Genomic DNA, 14,590 nt, shown 5'->3' on the forward strand with positions numbered 1-14,590 from the left:
GCTGCGGCTCTGTGGAGTCCAGGCCGCTGGCCCCGCGGCCCCACCAGCACCACATGAGCAGCTATGCTGCCAAAGGGAGGAGGATCCGAAGGCCTCGCCACGGAGGAAAGACCGCTTGAATACAGCAGTATTTTTTACACAGTCCTTCATGTTTTCAGTGAATTAGCCTCACTTAAAAATCATGTGTCCATGGGGCTGGGAAGGTGGCTCAGTGGTAGAGCGCTTGCCTTGCATGCATGAGGCCCTGGGTTCGATTCCTCAGCACCACATAAGCAAAAAGAAAAAAAAAGCCAGAAGTGGCGCTGTGGCTCAAGTGGTAGAGCGCTAGCCTTGAGCTGAAGAGCTGAGGGACAGCGCCCAGGCCCAGAGTTCAGGCCCCACGACCGGACCCAAAAAAAAAAAAAAATCATGTGTCCAGAACATAAAAGCTTAGAAGACAATTTCATAGCTACTCCTTGCAAATGACATACACTTAAAAATAGAAATGTCTAAGAGATCACTTCTTGAATGCGGTTTTCAATCAGGGCTTCTATGGATATGCTGACAGAAAGCTGTTCCTGTCGCGTTGACTTGTTTTGTGTAACATTTTGGCTCCTGCGCGCGCTGGTTCAGAGCTGGTTCGGAGCTGGGAGCCACGGGGCCAGGAGGTGGTGGCTCACGCCTCTTACCCTAGCTACTTGGGCGGCTGGGCCCTGTAATGTCGGTATTCCAAGCCAGCCCAGCCAGAACAGTCTGTAAGACCCCAGCTCCAAAATAAGCAAAAAGAAGCCGGGCTGGAGGAATGGCTCAAATGGGATAGTGCCATCGGAGCCAGCCGAAGCACAAGGCCATGAATGCAAACCCTGGGGCCATTAAAACATCATTACAAGCTCATATAAATGCTAAGCTTGCTGCATGTGATTTTCATGGAAGGTGGAAGAAAAAAGTAGTAGAAATCCTACTATTGCATTCAAATTTCACTCTTCTAAATGTTCCTTTTTTTTTTTTTTTTTTTTACATTTTGGCCTGGACAAAATATTAGAATAGTTACACTATCTATAATTCGTGTCGAAGTAAGCAGAAATAACTGCACCTATCGTTTTCCAGGCGTGGAGACCCGCGGTGCGTGGGAACCCCCTCCCACAGAGCCTGCCGCCAGGGAGCCCGCTTACCTGTTCTTTTGTCTTCCCTTCACGATCGCGAATGTGGTTAGCCACAATTCTTTCTGTTTCCTCACAAAGTCTGGGGAAGTTTTCCAGCTGTCAAGAAAACAGGTCTGAATGTTAGCACAGCCCTTGGAACACTAGGCTGTAAACAGGTCTGAATGTTAGCACAGCCCTTGGAACACTAGGCTGTAAACAAAAAAGAAGCAGAGACACATTGTGATGTGTTACGGAAGACACTCGCTACAACTCTAAAACAGTGGCACAGCAGGTTGAATTCCTGTAACGAACAAGAGGGTGAGGGAACAGAATGCCCAAGCCACCATCTGCTGGCAGCCCCACCTCAAAACCGGCAGAGCCAAGCCCTGGACGCAGAGCGGGAACCGAGACGCTGTCCAGACCTGCTCTGCAGAGCTGGTACCTGAAATCCCAGGGGGACACAGCTGGAGAAGAGGGTGAGGAGGAGCGACTCGCAGACAGGTACTGCCGAACCCCTTTCAACGTTCTTAACAATCCCAAGAAAGCCACCTAATTATGCCCTGTCTGGGGAAGAGCGAAGCACAAACAGCGTCATAAACAGTGCGCCCATGGCTTCGACTCGGAGCCTGCAGCCTCACACCCTTCGAGCAGGATCCATCCCATGAACCACAAAGAGACCACCTGAACTTTTAAACAGATTGCAAGGGCACGTAGTTTTGTAAAGCTCTAGAAATAATGCACGCCACTTGCGTGCCCACCTAGACCATGCAGCCAACAGCTCCGAACGCGACTTGCCAAACTGAGTCCATTAATGACAACTGTCTTCAGTCTCCGACAAAGGAGCAGGCCGATGTGAGGGTCGGATCAAAACGCCCAGTGCAGCTGTGCGGAGGGGGCACCTTGCCGAGGATGAACCCTCGGGGACACGGCGCGGTGAGAGGAGGAGAGTCAGGTCAGTGCCGGCCGGGATGGGGGAGGACGGGCTGAAGCCAAGCAGGGGTGTGAACAGAGGAAAGGCCGGTCAGTCCTGCAGGCCTGGACAAATAATTCAGGTGGAAACTGATCAAGACTTCGGCCAGGACGGCCAAAGTAGAACAGTAGAAATGGAAACAATAGAGACCTCCATGGCTTGTTCCAGGCCAACGGTTACAAATTATGATAGGAAAGCCATTCCACCACATGAGAGTAATGCTTGTGTCTCAGTAAATAGGCAGATAGTGTGGTTTCATTCATATATGGTCAATAAACACAAGGAAAACAGGAAAGTGGGAAAGTAATCAAAATAATGGAGCTTGTAGGGAAATTGCTCCAATTATTTTTATAAAATGACAGGTCAAAGAAGACTGAGACTAGTTTAAACTTGCTGAAGGAATGTCAATGAGAACAATCTTTCTAGAAAGCAATTTGACAATCTGTAGCAAGAATCTCGAAAGTCCACACATGTGCACACATGCACATATTTCAACCTAATTACTCTGCAAAATGATCAATGATAAAGCATTGATCACAGCAACAATGACTGTAAGGTACCTAAGTATCCAATGATGTGAATAAATGAAAGTAGATCGACCCACCTATGACATGCCAAGGAGTCATTTCAAATCACATTTTCAAATATGATCAAATAAGATGGAAACGTGTCCATAATGCAATCCAGAAAGAAAGAAAAATCACGCTATTAAAGATGAAACTGAACACAAGCATACATCACACATACTACAGTCTCCTTCGACGCTGAAGCGTAAGGAAGGCCCTCCCGGGTAGAACTACAGCCTGACTCCCCCACACTCGCAGGAAGCGGGAAAAGCGCCCGGCTGAGAGGCAGCTGCTCTAGAACAGAATGACCAAACACAAGATCGGGGTGTGTGCGTGGCGCCTCTGCAGCCAGCTCTGGGCCCTCCCTGAGGAGCGGACGCGGCTCGCGTGCAAGCCGTTTCCACAAACCACGCGCGGTGTGCGTGGAGCCTGCACGGGCGAGTCCAGCGCCTCAGAGGCCCACTTGACACTCAGAACACTCAGAGAGGAGGGGGGTTGGTGGAGGCCGCAGGGCCCGGCGTGCACGCCCGCGCCACGCTGGCGGTGATCTGGCCGCCCGCTCGAGCCCCGTGTGCGCTTCTCTGCACTCACGCCAGGCTGGGACTCGGGACACGCGGTCAGCGGTCACACGCACGTGGCGGACAGAGACGAGGGGCGTGCGCAGGGCGGTGGGCTGCGAAGGAGGGAGGGATGCTTCCGGAACGTTCGGGGAACACACGACAGCATGGGGTGGTTTGTAAAACCACCAAACAGCGGCAATGTAAATGTTTGTGCAGCTGAGAGACCCCGGGCCAGCACGCGACCACCATTAAGTCAGGGGAAGGCCAAGATGACGGGGTCCCAGCAAACAGTCATCCAAAAATGCCTCCCATCTGCCGTCCTTGGCGAGAGGACCAGGAGAGAGAGAGAGTGTGTGTGTGTGTGTGTGTGTGTGTGTAAGGAGAGTGTGTGTGAGTGTGCGTGTGTGAGTGTGTGCAAGTGAGTGTGTGAGTGTGCGTGTGTAAGGAGAGTGTGTGCATGTGTGAGTGAGTGAGTGAGTGTGTGCGAGTGAGTGTGTGAGTGTGCGTGTGTAAGGAGAGTGTGTGCGTGTGTGAGTGAGTGAGTGAGTGTGTGCGAGTGAGTGTGTGAGTGTGCATGTGTGTAAGGAGAGTGTGTGCGTGTGTGTGATTGTGTGTCTGTGTGTGTGTGTGTCTGTGTGTGTGTGTGAGTGTGTGTGATTGTGTGAGGGTGTGTGAGTGTGTGTCTGTGTGTGTCTGTGTGAGTGTGTGTGAGAGTTGTGTGTGTATCTGTGTGTGTGTGTGAGTGTGTGTGTATTTCCACGCTCCTTGGAAGGAAATCCGCCATAGCCCCTCACTGAAGCTAGGCTGGGGTTCCCAGCTATTCCGGAGACTGAGAGCTGAGGATCAAGGTCCAGAGCCAACCAAGGCAGGAAATCACTCCCCTGAGACTTTTCTTTCCAATCAATCAGTAAAAGGCCAAATGTGGTTGTGTGTCTCAAGTGGAAGAGCACCAGCACCAGCCTTGAGTAGAAAAGCTAAAGGAGACTAAGACCCTGAGTTCAAGCCCTAGTTCGAGAGAGAGAGAGAGAGAGAGAGAGAGAGAGAGAGAGAGAGAGAGAGAGAGAGAGAGAGAGGAGGGGGAGGGAGGGGGGAGAGGGGGGGGGAAGGAACCATACCACGGAGAAGTAGAAAGAAGGCCATTAAAGACACGCAGCAGCATAAACGTGGGTGTTACTGAAAGATGGTCTCACAATAGGTATCTGCTAGCTGGCTGATCTGGGTTATGAGAACAGAAAACTCAAAAATGTTGGCTTTAATGATGGTTCTCAAATGCGAAGCCCAGTTCTTCCTAGACACGTCCAGGAAGAAGAGAAGACGGTGCCACTGCAGTTCAGCGTTACTCCTGCTAAAGCCTCAGCACCGCCCTCCACCCCCCCCCACGAGCCCGCTTAGCTCATGCCGAGCCACACTGCCCAGTCTCTGTGGCCTTCTGCTTGTTTGCTTAGTTCAACCTCTCATCTCTCTTCTCTGGTCCAAATTTAAGGTTCAATTGACGTTCTTCAATCATTTAAATCTATAATTCACTTTTATTCTGGGCATTGAATTAAAAGCCTATGAAGTTATTTTTGTTATAAACACTGATTTATGTCAGGACTGGAGTGATTTTACATATGCTGCATTTGTTTCCATGCTGTTTTCTTAAGGGTAGTTACCCACTGCTTTGAAAACAAGCATGAGAGAAATCCACTTCTCAACAATATACCTTACTTGGTTGAGGTCTCAATCATAGACATACTTCAAGTACTAGAAAAACTTTATACATGTGTATCCTGCTTTCATAACAACCGTTACATAATGCTGGGTGCCAGTGGCTCACACCTGTAATCCTAGCTACTCAGGAGGCTGAAATCTGAGGATCATGGCTCAAAGCCAGCTCAGGCAAGAAAGTCCATGAGACTCTTATCTCCAATTAACTACCAGAAGACCGGAAGTGGTGCTGTGGCTCAAGTGGTACAGTGCTTGAGCTAAAGAGCTGAGAGACAGCACTCAGGCCCAGAGTTCAAGCCCCATGACCAAAAAAAAAAAAGAACAGTTATATAAAACTCTATGATTATAGCAATGTGGTTTGAGAGGAGATTTTGCTAAGTTATCAAAATTCTAATCATGACTGCCTAAATAATGTTGATCTAAAAGACAGCATCATTTAAACCGCTACTATTTAAATATATGATGAATTGATTCATATAAGACCAAGGAACTATGGCTTTTCTATTGGTTATAATAATTTTCTATTTCTTAATTCACGTATTAGTCAACTGCCCTCAGCCAGTTCTGTGCTCAGTTCTGTCATTGTACCTGTTCTGTGCTCAGTTCTGTCATTGTACCTGTTCTGTGCTCGGTTCTGTCATTGTACCTGTTCTGTGTTCGGTTCTGTCATTGTACCTGTCATTGTACCTGTTCTGTGTTCAGTTCTGTCATTGTACCTGTTCTGTGCTCGGTTCTGTCATTGTACCTGTTCTGTGCTCAGTTCTGTCATTGTACCTGTTCTGTGTTCAGTTCTGTCATTGTACCTGTTCTGTGTTCAGTTCTGTCATTGTACCTGTTCTGTGCTCGGTTCTGTCATTGTACCTGTTCTGTGCTCAGTTCTGTCATTGTACCTGTTCTGTGCTCAGTTCTGTCATTGTACCTGTTCTGTGTTCAGTTCTGTCATTGTACCTGTTCTGTGTTCGGTTCTGTCATTGTATCTGTTCTGTGCTCAGTTCTGCCATTGTACCTGTTCTGTGTTCGGTTCTGTCATTGTACGTGTTCTGTGCTCGGTTCTGTCATTGTATCTGTTCTGTGCTCGGTTCTGTCATTGTACCTGTTCTGTGCTCGGTTCTGTCATTGTACCTGTTCTGTGTTCGGTTCTGTCATTGTACCTGTTCTGTGTTCGGTTCTGTCATTGTACCTGTTCTGTGTTCGGTTCTGTCGTACCTGTTCTGTGTTCGGTTCTGTCATTGTACCTGTTCTGTGTTCGGTTCTGTCATTGTACCTGTCATTGTACCTGTTCTGTGTTCAGTTCTGTCATTGTACCTGTTCTGTGTTCAGTTCTGTCATTGTACCTGTTCTGTGTTCAGTTCTGTCATTGTACCTGTTCTGTGCTCGGTTCTGTCATTGTACCTGTTCTGTGCTCAGTTCTGTCATTGTACCTGTTCTGTGCTCAGTTCTGTCATTGTACCTGTTCTGTGCTCAGTTCTGTCATTGTACCTGTTCTGTGCTCGGTTCTGTCATTGTACGTGTTCTGTGCTCGGTTCTGTCATTGTACCTGTTCTGTGCTCGGTTCTGTCATTGTACCTGTTCTGTGTTCGGTTCTGCCATTGTACCTGTTCTGTGTTCGGTTCTGTCATTGTACCTGTTCTGTGCTCGGTTCTGTCATTGTACCTGTTCTGTGCTCGGTTCTGTCATTGTACCTGTTCTGTGTTCGGTTCTTTCATTGTACCTGTTCTGTGCTCGGTTCTTTCATTGTACCTGTTCTGTGCTCAGTTCTGTCATTGTACCTGTTATTTAAAACTTTATCATCTTGAGTGGTAGGCTCACAGAAATATTCCTTAGAAAAATACACACACACACACACACACACACACACACGTACACACATGTACACATATACACACACAAATGGCTTCACTAACCATCAAAAGACCTCTCACAGGCTCTCATGATTGAGCTCCTGCTGCCCAGCAAGCATGAATTCAAACCTAATACTTCCAAGAGAAAAGTCCCTTTAGGGTTTAATGCTTGCAGGATAGTGACATTATCAGTCAGAGCTGCACATCTGTTAAGTGGTAAATTTCCTGGGCCCAGGTTCTTATTCAAATTATTTGACTATTCCTAAACAATGAAGATGCAATGGTAAAATGATACAGTGTATTTGACGCTCAAACTCGAAACCTGAAATATTAAATTCTAAGGGAAACTTTAATGACCTATGCCTGAGCGAAAGCAACATTACAATTTTTAAAAACTAGAAAACACACTTTAATTATGTGTATTTTTAAGTGTTATTTACGGTAGTATATAATTATTTTGGTGAGACCTCAATATAAAATTTTATCATGGGCCATATTTTTCTCTAGACAGAAAAAAATGACTTAAAAGACATTTCTATTCAATAAAAACTACACACTTATAAAATTGACTAAATATTAATTGGATCCTAAGGGCCTGGATATTAGGTTTCCCAGGCAAGCTTTTTTGGTTTCGGTTCCTTAAGCAACACTCAGGTCATTAGGTAACTGTCTGTTATACCAACATCACTGGAGAAAAAAACAACACACAGAAAAGAGAAAAACACTTCCCATTCACAAGACCAAATGGCTTCTTGATAGAGGCCTGTTTTTCCCAAAAAGCTATAAACCTTCCACTGTTGGCCACGTGTTAGAAACTCGCTTGCAATAATGAGTATACTGTTCACAAATGCATTCACAACATTGATTCTCTTTTTTGTGAATTAACCAACATCCCCACCCTCAGAGTAATCCCTAGTAATCCTTTGCGGAGAAGCAGACCTGTGGGGACAACACCGTTGCTATGAAAAGGGAAATGAGATGTATCCACATCCCGTGTTCACAGAGGTGAGGGACAAGGGGGAGTCTTGGTAGACAGCCATCGGAAATGGTGAGGTTCTCCACCCGAGAGAAAGAAACAGTGTTCTCACCTTCTCTGAACGGGCAAATCTCAAACCTCTAAGCCTCAAATATTCTCTACAGCTGGTGGGATAAATGATGAGATATACATGGTAGAAATGAAAAGAACTGTCGAGTTATTTAGCAAATGTTAAGTAATTAAAAAGAGAACTCATGTTAGAGGAAACCAAACTAAAAGGTAGTCAGAAGAAGCACAGTCTCTCCAGTAACTCGGAAAATACCACATGAGCCAGGGTAGTTTGACACTGAGTCGAAACAGCACCTCAAAGTCTGAGTCAGGTTTTTATCTCCTCTGTCTTCCCAAGTTTATCTCTGGTAGACATATTAATGAGCAGTTAGAATGAAAAAAGAAGAAATAAAACAGAAGGTAGGAGGAAAACCAGAGACTGTGGCAAATTATAAATTAAGAATTAATTACAAAGACCACAAAAATAGAGCTAGATAACTGGAGGGAAGGGGGGTTGGGATGAGGGGAGAGGAAAGGGGCGAAGCCAATCAAGATGCATTACGTGCATAAATTAACATGCTGAATCGAGCCCTTGGTACATCCATTTAAAGAAAATAAATTTAAAAAATAAAAATCACAATTCCTTCAGTGACTTGTGAGATTAAAAGATGAGTTTCATATAGCTTTAAAGCCAAGTCTCAGACCTGAATTTCCTATAATGCCCAATAAAAGTAATACACAGTAATAACCAGCATGATTTTCAGCCTAAGTACCAAAGCTTATCACCTAAGGCATCCACAAAAGGTGTTGACTGAAGAGCCATTCCTTAGGGGAGATGAAAGGCAGATCTATATACATACAGTAAAAACCACTGAAGACCCAGCCAGACCTACGGATCCTATTTGATCATAAGGTTTTGTAACAACACATTCTCCTCCACCTTACCTCAGCCCAACTGACCACCACCTGCCAGGCCAGCGGCACCCACCCACCTCTTCATTACTACTGAAAACCTGGCTATTTGGGGGGACTTAAAAAATCAAGTCCCTATTCTCATGGGCTACACCTTCCCAAGGTCCTCTTATTGTCCAACAACAATGGCAGTATGTAACATAACCAATGCAAAGGGTGGAACGTGTGTGCGTGTGTGTGTGCGTGTGTGTGCGTGTGTGTGTGCGTGTGTGTGTGTGCATGTGTGTGTGTGTGTGTTTAGAGGGTGGGATGGGCAGTTTTAGATGAAAGAAATTAGGGGAAATTTTTTTATCAAGTGCATTGAGCAGTGGGCTGGGGGGATATGCACAAGCATCTAGACACAAAGCACTTCGCACACAGAGAAGAGGAACTATAAAAGCTCTCTCACCGTGTCTCCTTGGCCTGCTGAAGAAACAGGGACAGCAGTGTAGTTGCAGTGGATGGAAGGGAGATGGGAAATGAAAAGAGGAGTTGAGCTTAGAAAGGGAACTGGGGCCCCAAGGTCAAGCAGAGCACTGAAGGCTGTGGTAAAGACCTTGAATTCACTCATTCAGCTATGAGCATTGAGGTCCAGAGATGTGTTACCTACCATGCCATAAAACTCAGCATTTCTTCTAACTAAGGTATCTCTTTTGCAAAAAAAAGAAAAAACATCTTTTGTAAGTAGAAAATAAATCAATTAATTGGTATCATGATGATCCAAGAATGTGGTTTCCCAAGAGGCCAATAAATGGCACAGTTGCTAAACTGTGGTTAGCAAAACAAGATGTTCCTCTCGGTGCTTCTTGAAAAGAACTTCAGGACCCTGCAATGCTATGCAAGAGAAGAGGAAGAAAAGAAAAGCAGCTGAAAACTGATGCCCACCAGAAAAATTCCAAAGTTGTGATGTCCCTGGCATGAAGCCAAATAGCTCATGAAGCTCAATGTTCCTGTCCTGTCTCTGCCCCAGAGACAGCAGTGAGAAAGTATCTGAGAAGAAATGCACTCCCCAGAGTTACAAGTCTAGCTCTGTGCTTTGTTATTTGAACCACAGAAATGCCATCTGCTTCCAACTGATGTTTATTTATGTGGCTTAAGAAAAGGCATTTAAAGATTTTACACATAAGGCATTCAACATGAGACATTATAAAATGAAAACAATGTTGTGTGCGTATAAATGTGTGTGTAAAAGTTGCAATTTAATTGGACGGACTACACATTTTCACATTGCCTGAAGCAATCTTGGTTTACTGCTGTTAGCCCAAATGGAAGTATTAATGGCACTCCTTTCAAGTCCCAAAATGTTCTGCACTGGACAATCAGTTACCCAGTCACCTTCTCTACCGGTTATGCCAAATAATAGTCCTGGCATCTCAGCACTAGTTACAATGATTTTGTTTTACAAAACGTTTTAATTAAAGCAGTTTAAAAGTAAGAGTTTCATGGTAAAACTAATAAGGCCAAAAAAATCACAAATATGAAAATAGTGCATAATAACCAAAAAAATCAAGGACATAAAAATGACAGATGTTTAAAGAAAAGTCTGTCCCCATGTTATCATTTTCAAAGAAGTAACAAAACATGTTTTAGATCCAGGTACACATGTCTTAGTGTCAGGGTGACCTTAGAACATGGAACTTGTTGACAGGGATTTATACAATGTCATCACATGGAACTGTTTAATAATGAGCTTGCAATCGATACGAGGCTCTTCAGGCAAATGAACAAATCCAACAAAACCCAGTGGTAACAGAAAAGACACAGGACACCCCTCGGATAGACCAGGAAAGACCCACAGGCTCCCCAAGGAAACAATGGTGATTGCACTGAGCCTGAAAAGATGAAGACATGGGAGAGGAGGACAGGAGGGAAAGGGGAAAGGTTCTAGACCAAGGGGTCATCTGCAAACACCAAAGATGTGGAAAACCTTTGGGGCTGGTGCACTGACTGGAACACAGCCCTAAGTGAGGTGAATTTTATTCTTTTTTAATTTTATTTATGGTAAAGATGCTCTTAAGACGTCAGGAGACAATGAGTGCTTTCAATGTGACGGCAGAATCTGCACTTCAGAAAGGCCACGGTAGGAGCAATAGGAAAGATGGCTTTGAGGCTGGAGATAGATCAATGAGACGGCCACTAGAGAAAAATTCAGGTTTAAAGAACCATTTCAAGGGCTTAAGTAAGAAGAGAGAGTGCATGCATAGTTGGTAGACAGTTCAAAAGGCTTGATCGAAATCGATTTAGAAATCACCAATATTTTAAGTAGTTGAACTGTAAACGATGTGATCTGCCAGAGAGAAACTATTAAAAGAGAAGAAAAACAGCAAGCTAGCGTTGGAGCTACAGACCAAGCGTTCCAGTCGTTTTTCCCATCCAGCGTCTCTACCACGGTGGTCCGGGGCCGGGCGGGGCAGGGCCGCGGTGGTCCGGGGCCGGGCGGGGCAGGGCCGCGGTGGTCCGGGGCCGGGCGGGGCAGGGCCGCGGTGGTCCGGGGCCGGGCGGGGCAGGGCCGCGGTGGTCCGGGGCCGGGCGGGGCAGGGCCGCGGTGGTCCGGGGCCGGGCGGGGCAGGGCCGCGGTGGTCCGGGGCCGGGCGGGGCAGGGCCGCGGTGGTCCGGGGCCGGGCGGGGCAGGGCCGCGGTGGTCCGGGGCCGGGCGGGGCAGGGCCGCGGTGGTCCGGGGCCGGGCGGGGCAGGGCCGCAGCCCCTCCAGGCGGCAGGTGTGCTGACCAGGTCTGCACGTCTACATCTTACCAGTGGACACCAGACCTCAAAGGTCCTCTGTGCCATTCTGTCACTTCCCCAAGTGGCTTAAAATCCAACCCGCGGAGCGGAGAGCGGTGCGCGGTGCGCATTCTTCAGACACAGGCCTGAGCTTACAATTTCTTGGTAAGACATTTGTCCATGAGGCTCCGAACCACAAGAGGACAGGGGCTGTGCTGCCAGCCTGGGAAGCGGAGGGCGGACAGCGAGCGGGACCGAGCTGCGGGGAGCGGCGGGAAGGGGAGCTGCGGGGGGGGGGGAGCTGTGGGGAGCTGCGGGGAGCTGCGGGGAGCGGCGGGAAGGGGAGCTGCGGGGAGGGGGAGCGGCGGGGAGCTGCGGGGGGGGCTGCGGGGAGCTGCGGGAAGGGGAGCTGCGGGGGGGGGGAGCTGCGGGGAGCTGCGGGGAGCGGCGGGAAGGGGAGCTGCGGGGAGGGGGGGAACTGCGGGGAGCGGCGGGAAGGGGAGCTGCGGGGAGCTGCGGGGAGGGGGGGAACTGCGGGGAGCTGCGGGGAGCAGCGGGAAGGGGAGCTGCGGGGAGCTGCGGGGAGCAGCGGGAAGGGGAGCTGCGGGGAGGGGGGGGAGCTGCGGGGAGCGGCGGGAAGGGGAGCTGTGGGGGGGGCTGTGGGGAGCTGCGGGAAGGGGAGCTGCGGGGAGGGGGGGAACTGCGGGGAGCCGCGGGAAGGGGAGCTGCGGGGAGGGGAGCTGCGGGGAGGGGGGGAACTGCGGGGAGCTGCGGGGAGCAGCGGGAAGGGGAGCTGCGGGGAGCTGCGGGGAGGGGGGGGAGCTGCGGGGAGCGGCGGGAAGGGGAGCTGTGGGGGGGGCTGTGGGGAGCTGCGGGAAGGGGAGCGGCGGGGAGCGGGGGCGGGGTGGGGCTGCGGGGAGCTGCGGGGAGCGGCGGGAAGGGGAGCTGCAGGGAGGGAGGGGAGCGGCGGGGAGCGGCGGGGAGCTGCGGGGAGCGGCGGGGAGCTGCGGGGAGCTGCGGGGAGCTGCGGGGAGCGGCGGGGAGCTATGGGGAGCCGCGGGGAGCTGCGGGAGCTATGGGGACCTATGGGGAGCTGCGGGGAGCTGCGGGGAGCTATGGGGACCTATGGGGAGCTGTGGGGAGCTGCGGGAGCTATGGGGAGCTGTGGGGAGCTGCGGGAGCTATGGGGAGCTGTGGGGAGCTGCGGGGAGCTGCGGGGAGCTGCGGGAAGCTGCGGGGAGCCGCGGGAAGGGGAGCTGCGGGGAGCGGCGGGGAGCTATGGGGAGCTGCGAGGAGCTGCGGGGAGCCGCGGGGAGCGGCGGGAGCCGGGGGGGAGGGAGGTCGCCCCCAATCTGCACCGGGACACTGAGCCCTTCGGCACTGCGGTTAATCTCGGAGGAGGGGGTGTGAGCTGGCTTCTGGGCCCGCTGATGAGTGCAGGAAAAGGCGTGGCACACCGGCACCACATCTGTCTTCATGAAAGGCTGGAAAGAATCGCGTTCGGCACCTCCGAGCAGGAGAAGCAAGGCCATTTCACGTCGGGTTCAGTCCTAAGCTATTTCAGGGTTGGGTCAGTAAATACCCCTACATGGAGAACGCTGAAGGATGAACAGTAATCTCCGAGAGAAACAGAGGTTTGTTTTAAAGTAAGCTACAGAATATTTTGGAAAGACAGTAAAAATATACAGAAGCTTGAGCCCAGAGCATAAAGGAGAAAGAATGGAAGCCGGAGATGGTCTGGGGACAAGCTGTCTGATCCTCCACTGACTGGCAGTTTTCCAGGATGTCAGATAAAATGGGAAATGATAAAAAAAAAAAAAAAAAACATACATACCATAAACACTTCATATAACTTCAAGCATAAATGTGCACACATGTGCCCGTCTTTTGATGTGAGGCCGGGCCTGTTCTCTACATATGGATCCGCTGATTGGAGTTATGCCTCTTCTGTCTTACATAAACACATCCTTCATCTATGATTTTCAGTTTTCCTCTCTTTAAAGTAGAAAGAGAACCTGAACCCACTCATCAAAGAATCGGGTGCAGAGTTCACCTGGATTTTTATAACACCCGCCCTTGCAACACCATCCTAGGCACATCTCACCAAAAGCAAAGCCTCTTTGCAGCTAACATTTGTGAAGACTTTCCAAGAGAGTCAGCTCAGTTTCCACAGAACCAAAACTCAGTCTTTTTGCATGTGATCTGTCCATGGATTCTCCTTGTAAAGTATATAATTAAAGTAAGAAATAAAGCTAACTAATTAGCCTTGAAGGCAAATACAATCTAACTGACCCTTGCAAAGAAGAGAGGTTAATTGGGGAAGGCGGACACTGAGGATCTGAAGAGAGGCCTCCTGGCCAAACACAGCTGGGTGCTAATGTAGCAATCCACAGCCCTAACAGGGCGAGCAGTATTGGTTAATCCTGTCACTCCATTAAGAGATCAATGGAAGGAGCTTTAAATGAATGGTGACAAGACAGAAGAGCAAGCAGGGAGCAAGAAGTGAAGTTTTAGGAACTGGCTTCAAGCTCCACCGCAGTGGAGTGCTGGAATGAAGATGGGCTTTGGCTTTTCTTCCCTCTGTGCTTTCTCTTTGTCCCACAGCTCCTTATCAACTAGAGTTGTTTGTGGTTTGGGGATAAAAAAAAAAACAAAAAAACAAAAAAACGAGGAGTTAGGAAACCAAGAAGAAAAGCAGAACCACCAAGAGAAGGGGTCTAAATTTCCAGTTGCTTCTGGTCCCCAAGATGTTCTGATTTGTTCCTTTCCTTTCCGTAGTTAGGAATCCAACTGCCTCCCCCATTCATTGTGCATGCACTCTTTCTTTCCACCTGTTTTTCTGCGAGGTAATGGGGAAATTCACAGTCATTCACATTCTCTTTTCTCTCTTGATCCCTAGTAGTTTTTCAAAGAAGTCACTGCCACAAGCCATATAGAAAGAGAAGGGCCAATGAATGTTGAAGAAATGTCCATAGGCCCAGGGCCAGCTGTGATGGGGTCAGGCCTGCCCTATTCTTTTGTTTTCTAGTAGTTTCTAGTAGTTTCTGTAGTCCCAGGAGTTCAGCACAGGATCTCCATATTCCACAGTGAACAGTCTCCAATTTGGGAACTCTTTCCCACATCACTCTA

General features: G+C 48.8%; 1 protein-coding gene across 8 annotated transcripts in view; it reads right to left on the reverse strand.

Annotated features, from left to right (window-relative positions):
* The window catches only part of LOC138818219 (dynamin-3), a 414,072-nt gene that overhangs the window by 274,207 nt on the left and 125,275 nt on the right, over positions 1–14,590 (reverse strand). For all 8 annotated transcript variants that reach the window (XR_011369011.1, XM_070009224.1, XM_070009221.1 and 5 more), the window contains exon 11: positions 1,152–1,238. Coding sequence is in view for 7 of the 8 variants with exons in the window: in XM_070009224.1 (XP_069865325.1) it covers positions 1,152–1,238 (87 nt within the window). In the remaining variant the exon portion in view is untranslated. The remainder of the gene's footprint in view (positions 1–1,151; positions 1,239–14,590) is intronic.

This window comes from Dipodomys merriami, unplaced genomic scaffold (genome assembly GCF_024711535.1).
Source record: "Dipodomys merriami isolate MVZ:Mamm:240054 unplaced genomic scaffold, mDipMer1.0.p SCAF_72, whole genome shotgun sequence".
NCBI classification, from domain to species: Eukaryota; Metazoa; Chordata; class Mammalia; order Rodentia; family Heteromyidae; genus Dipodomys; species Dipodomys merriami.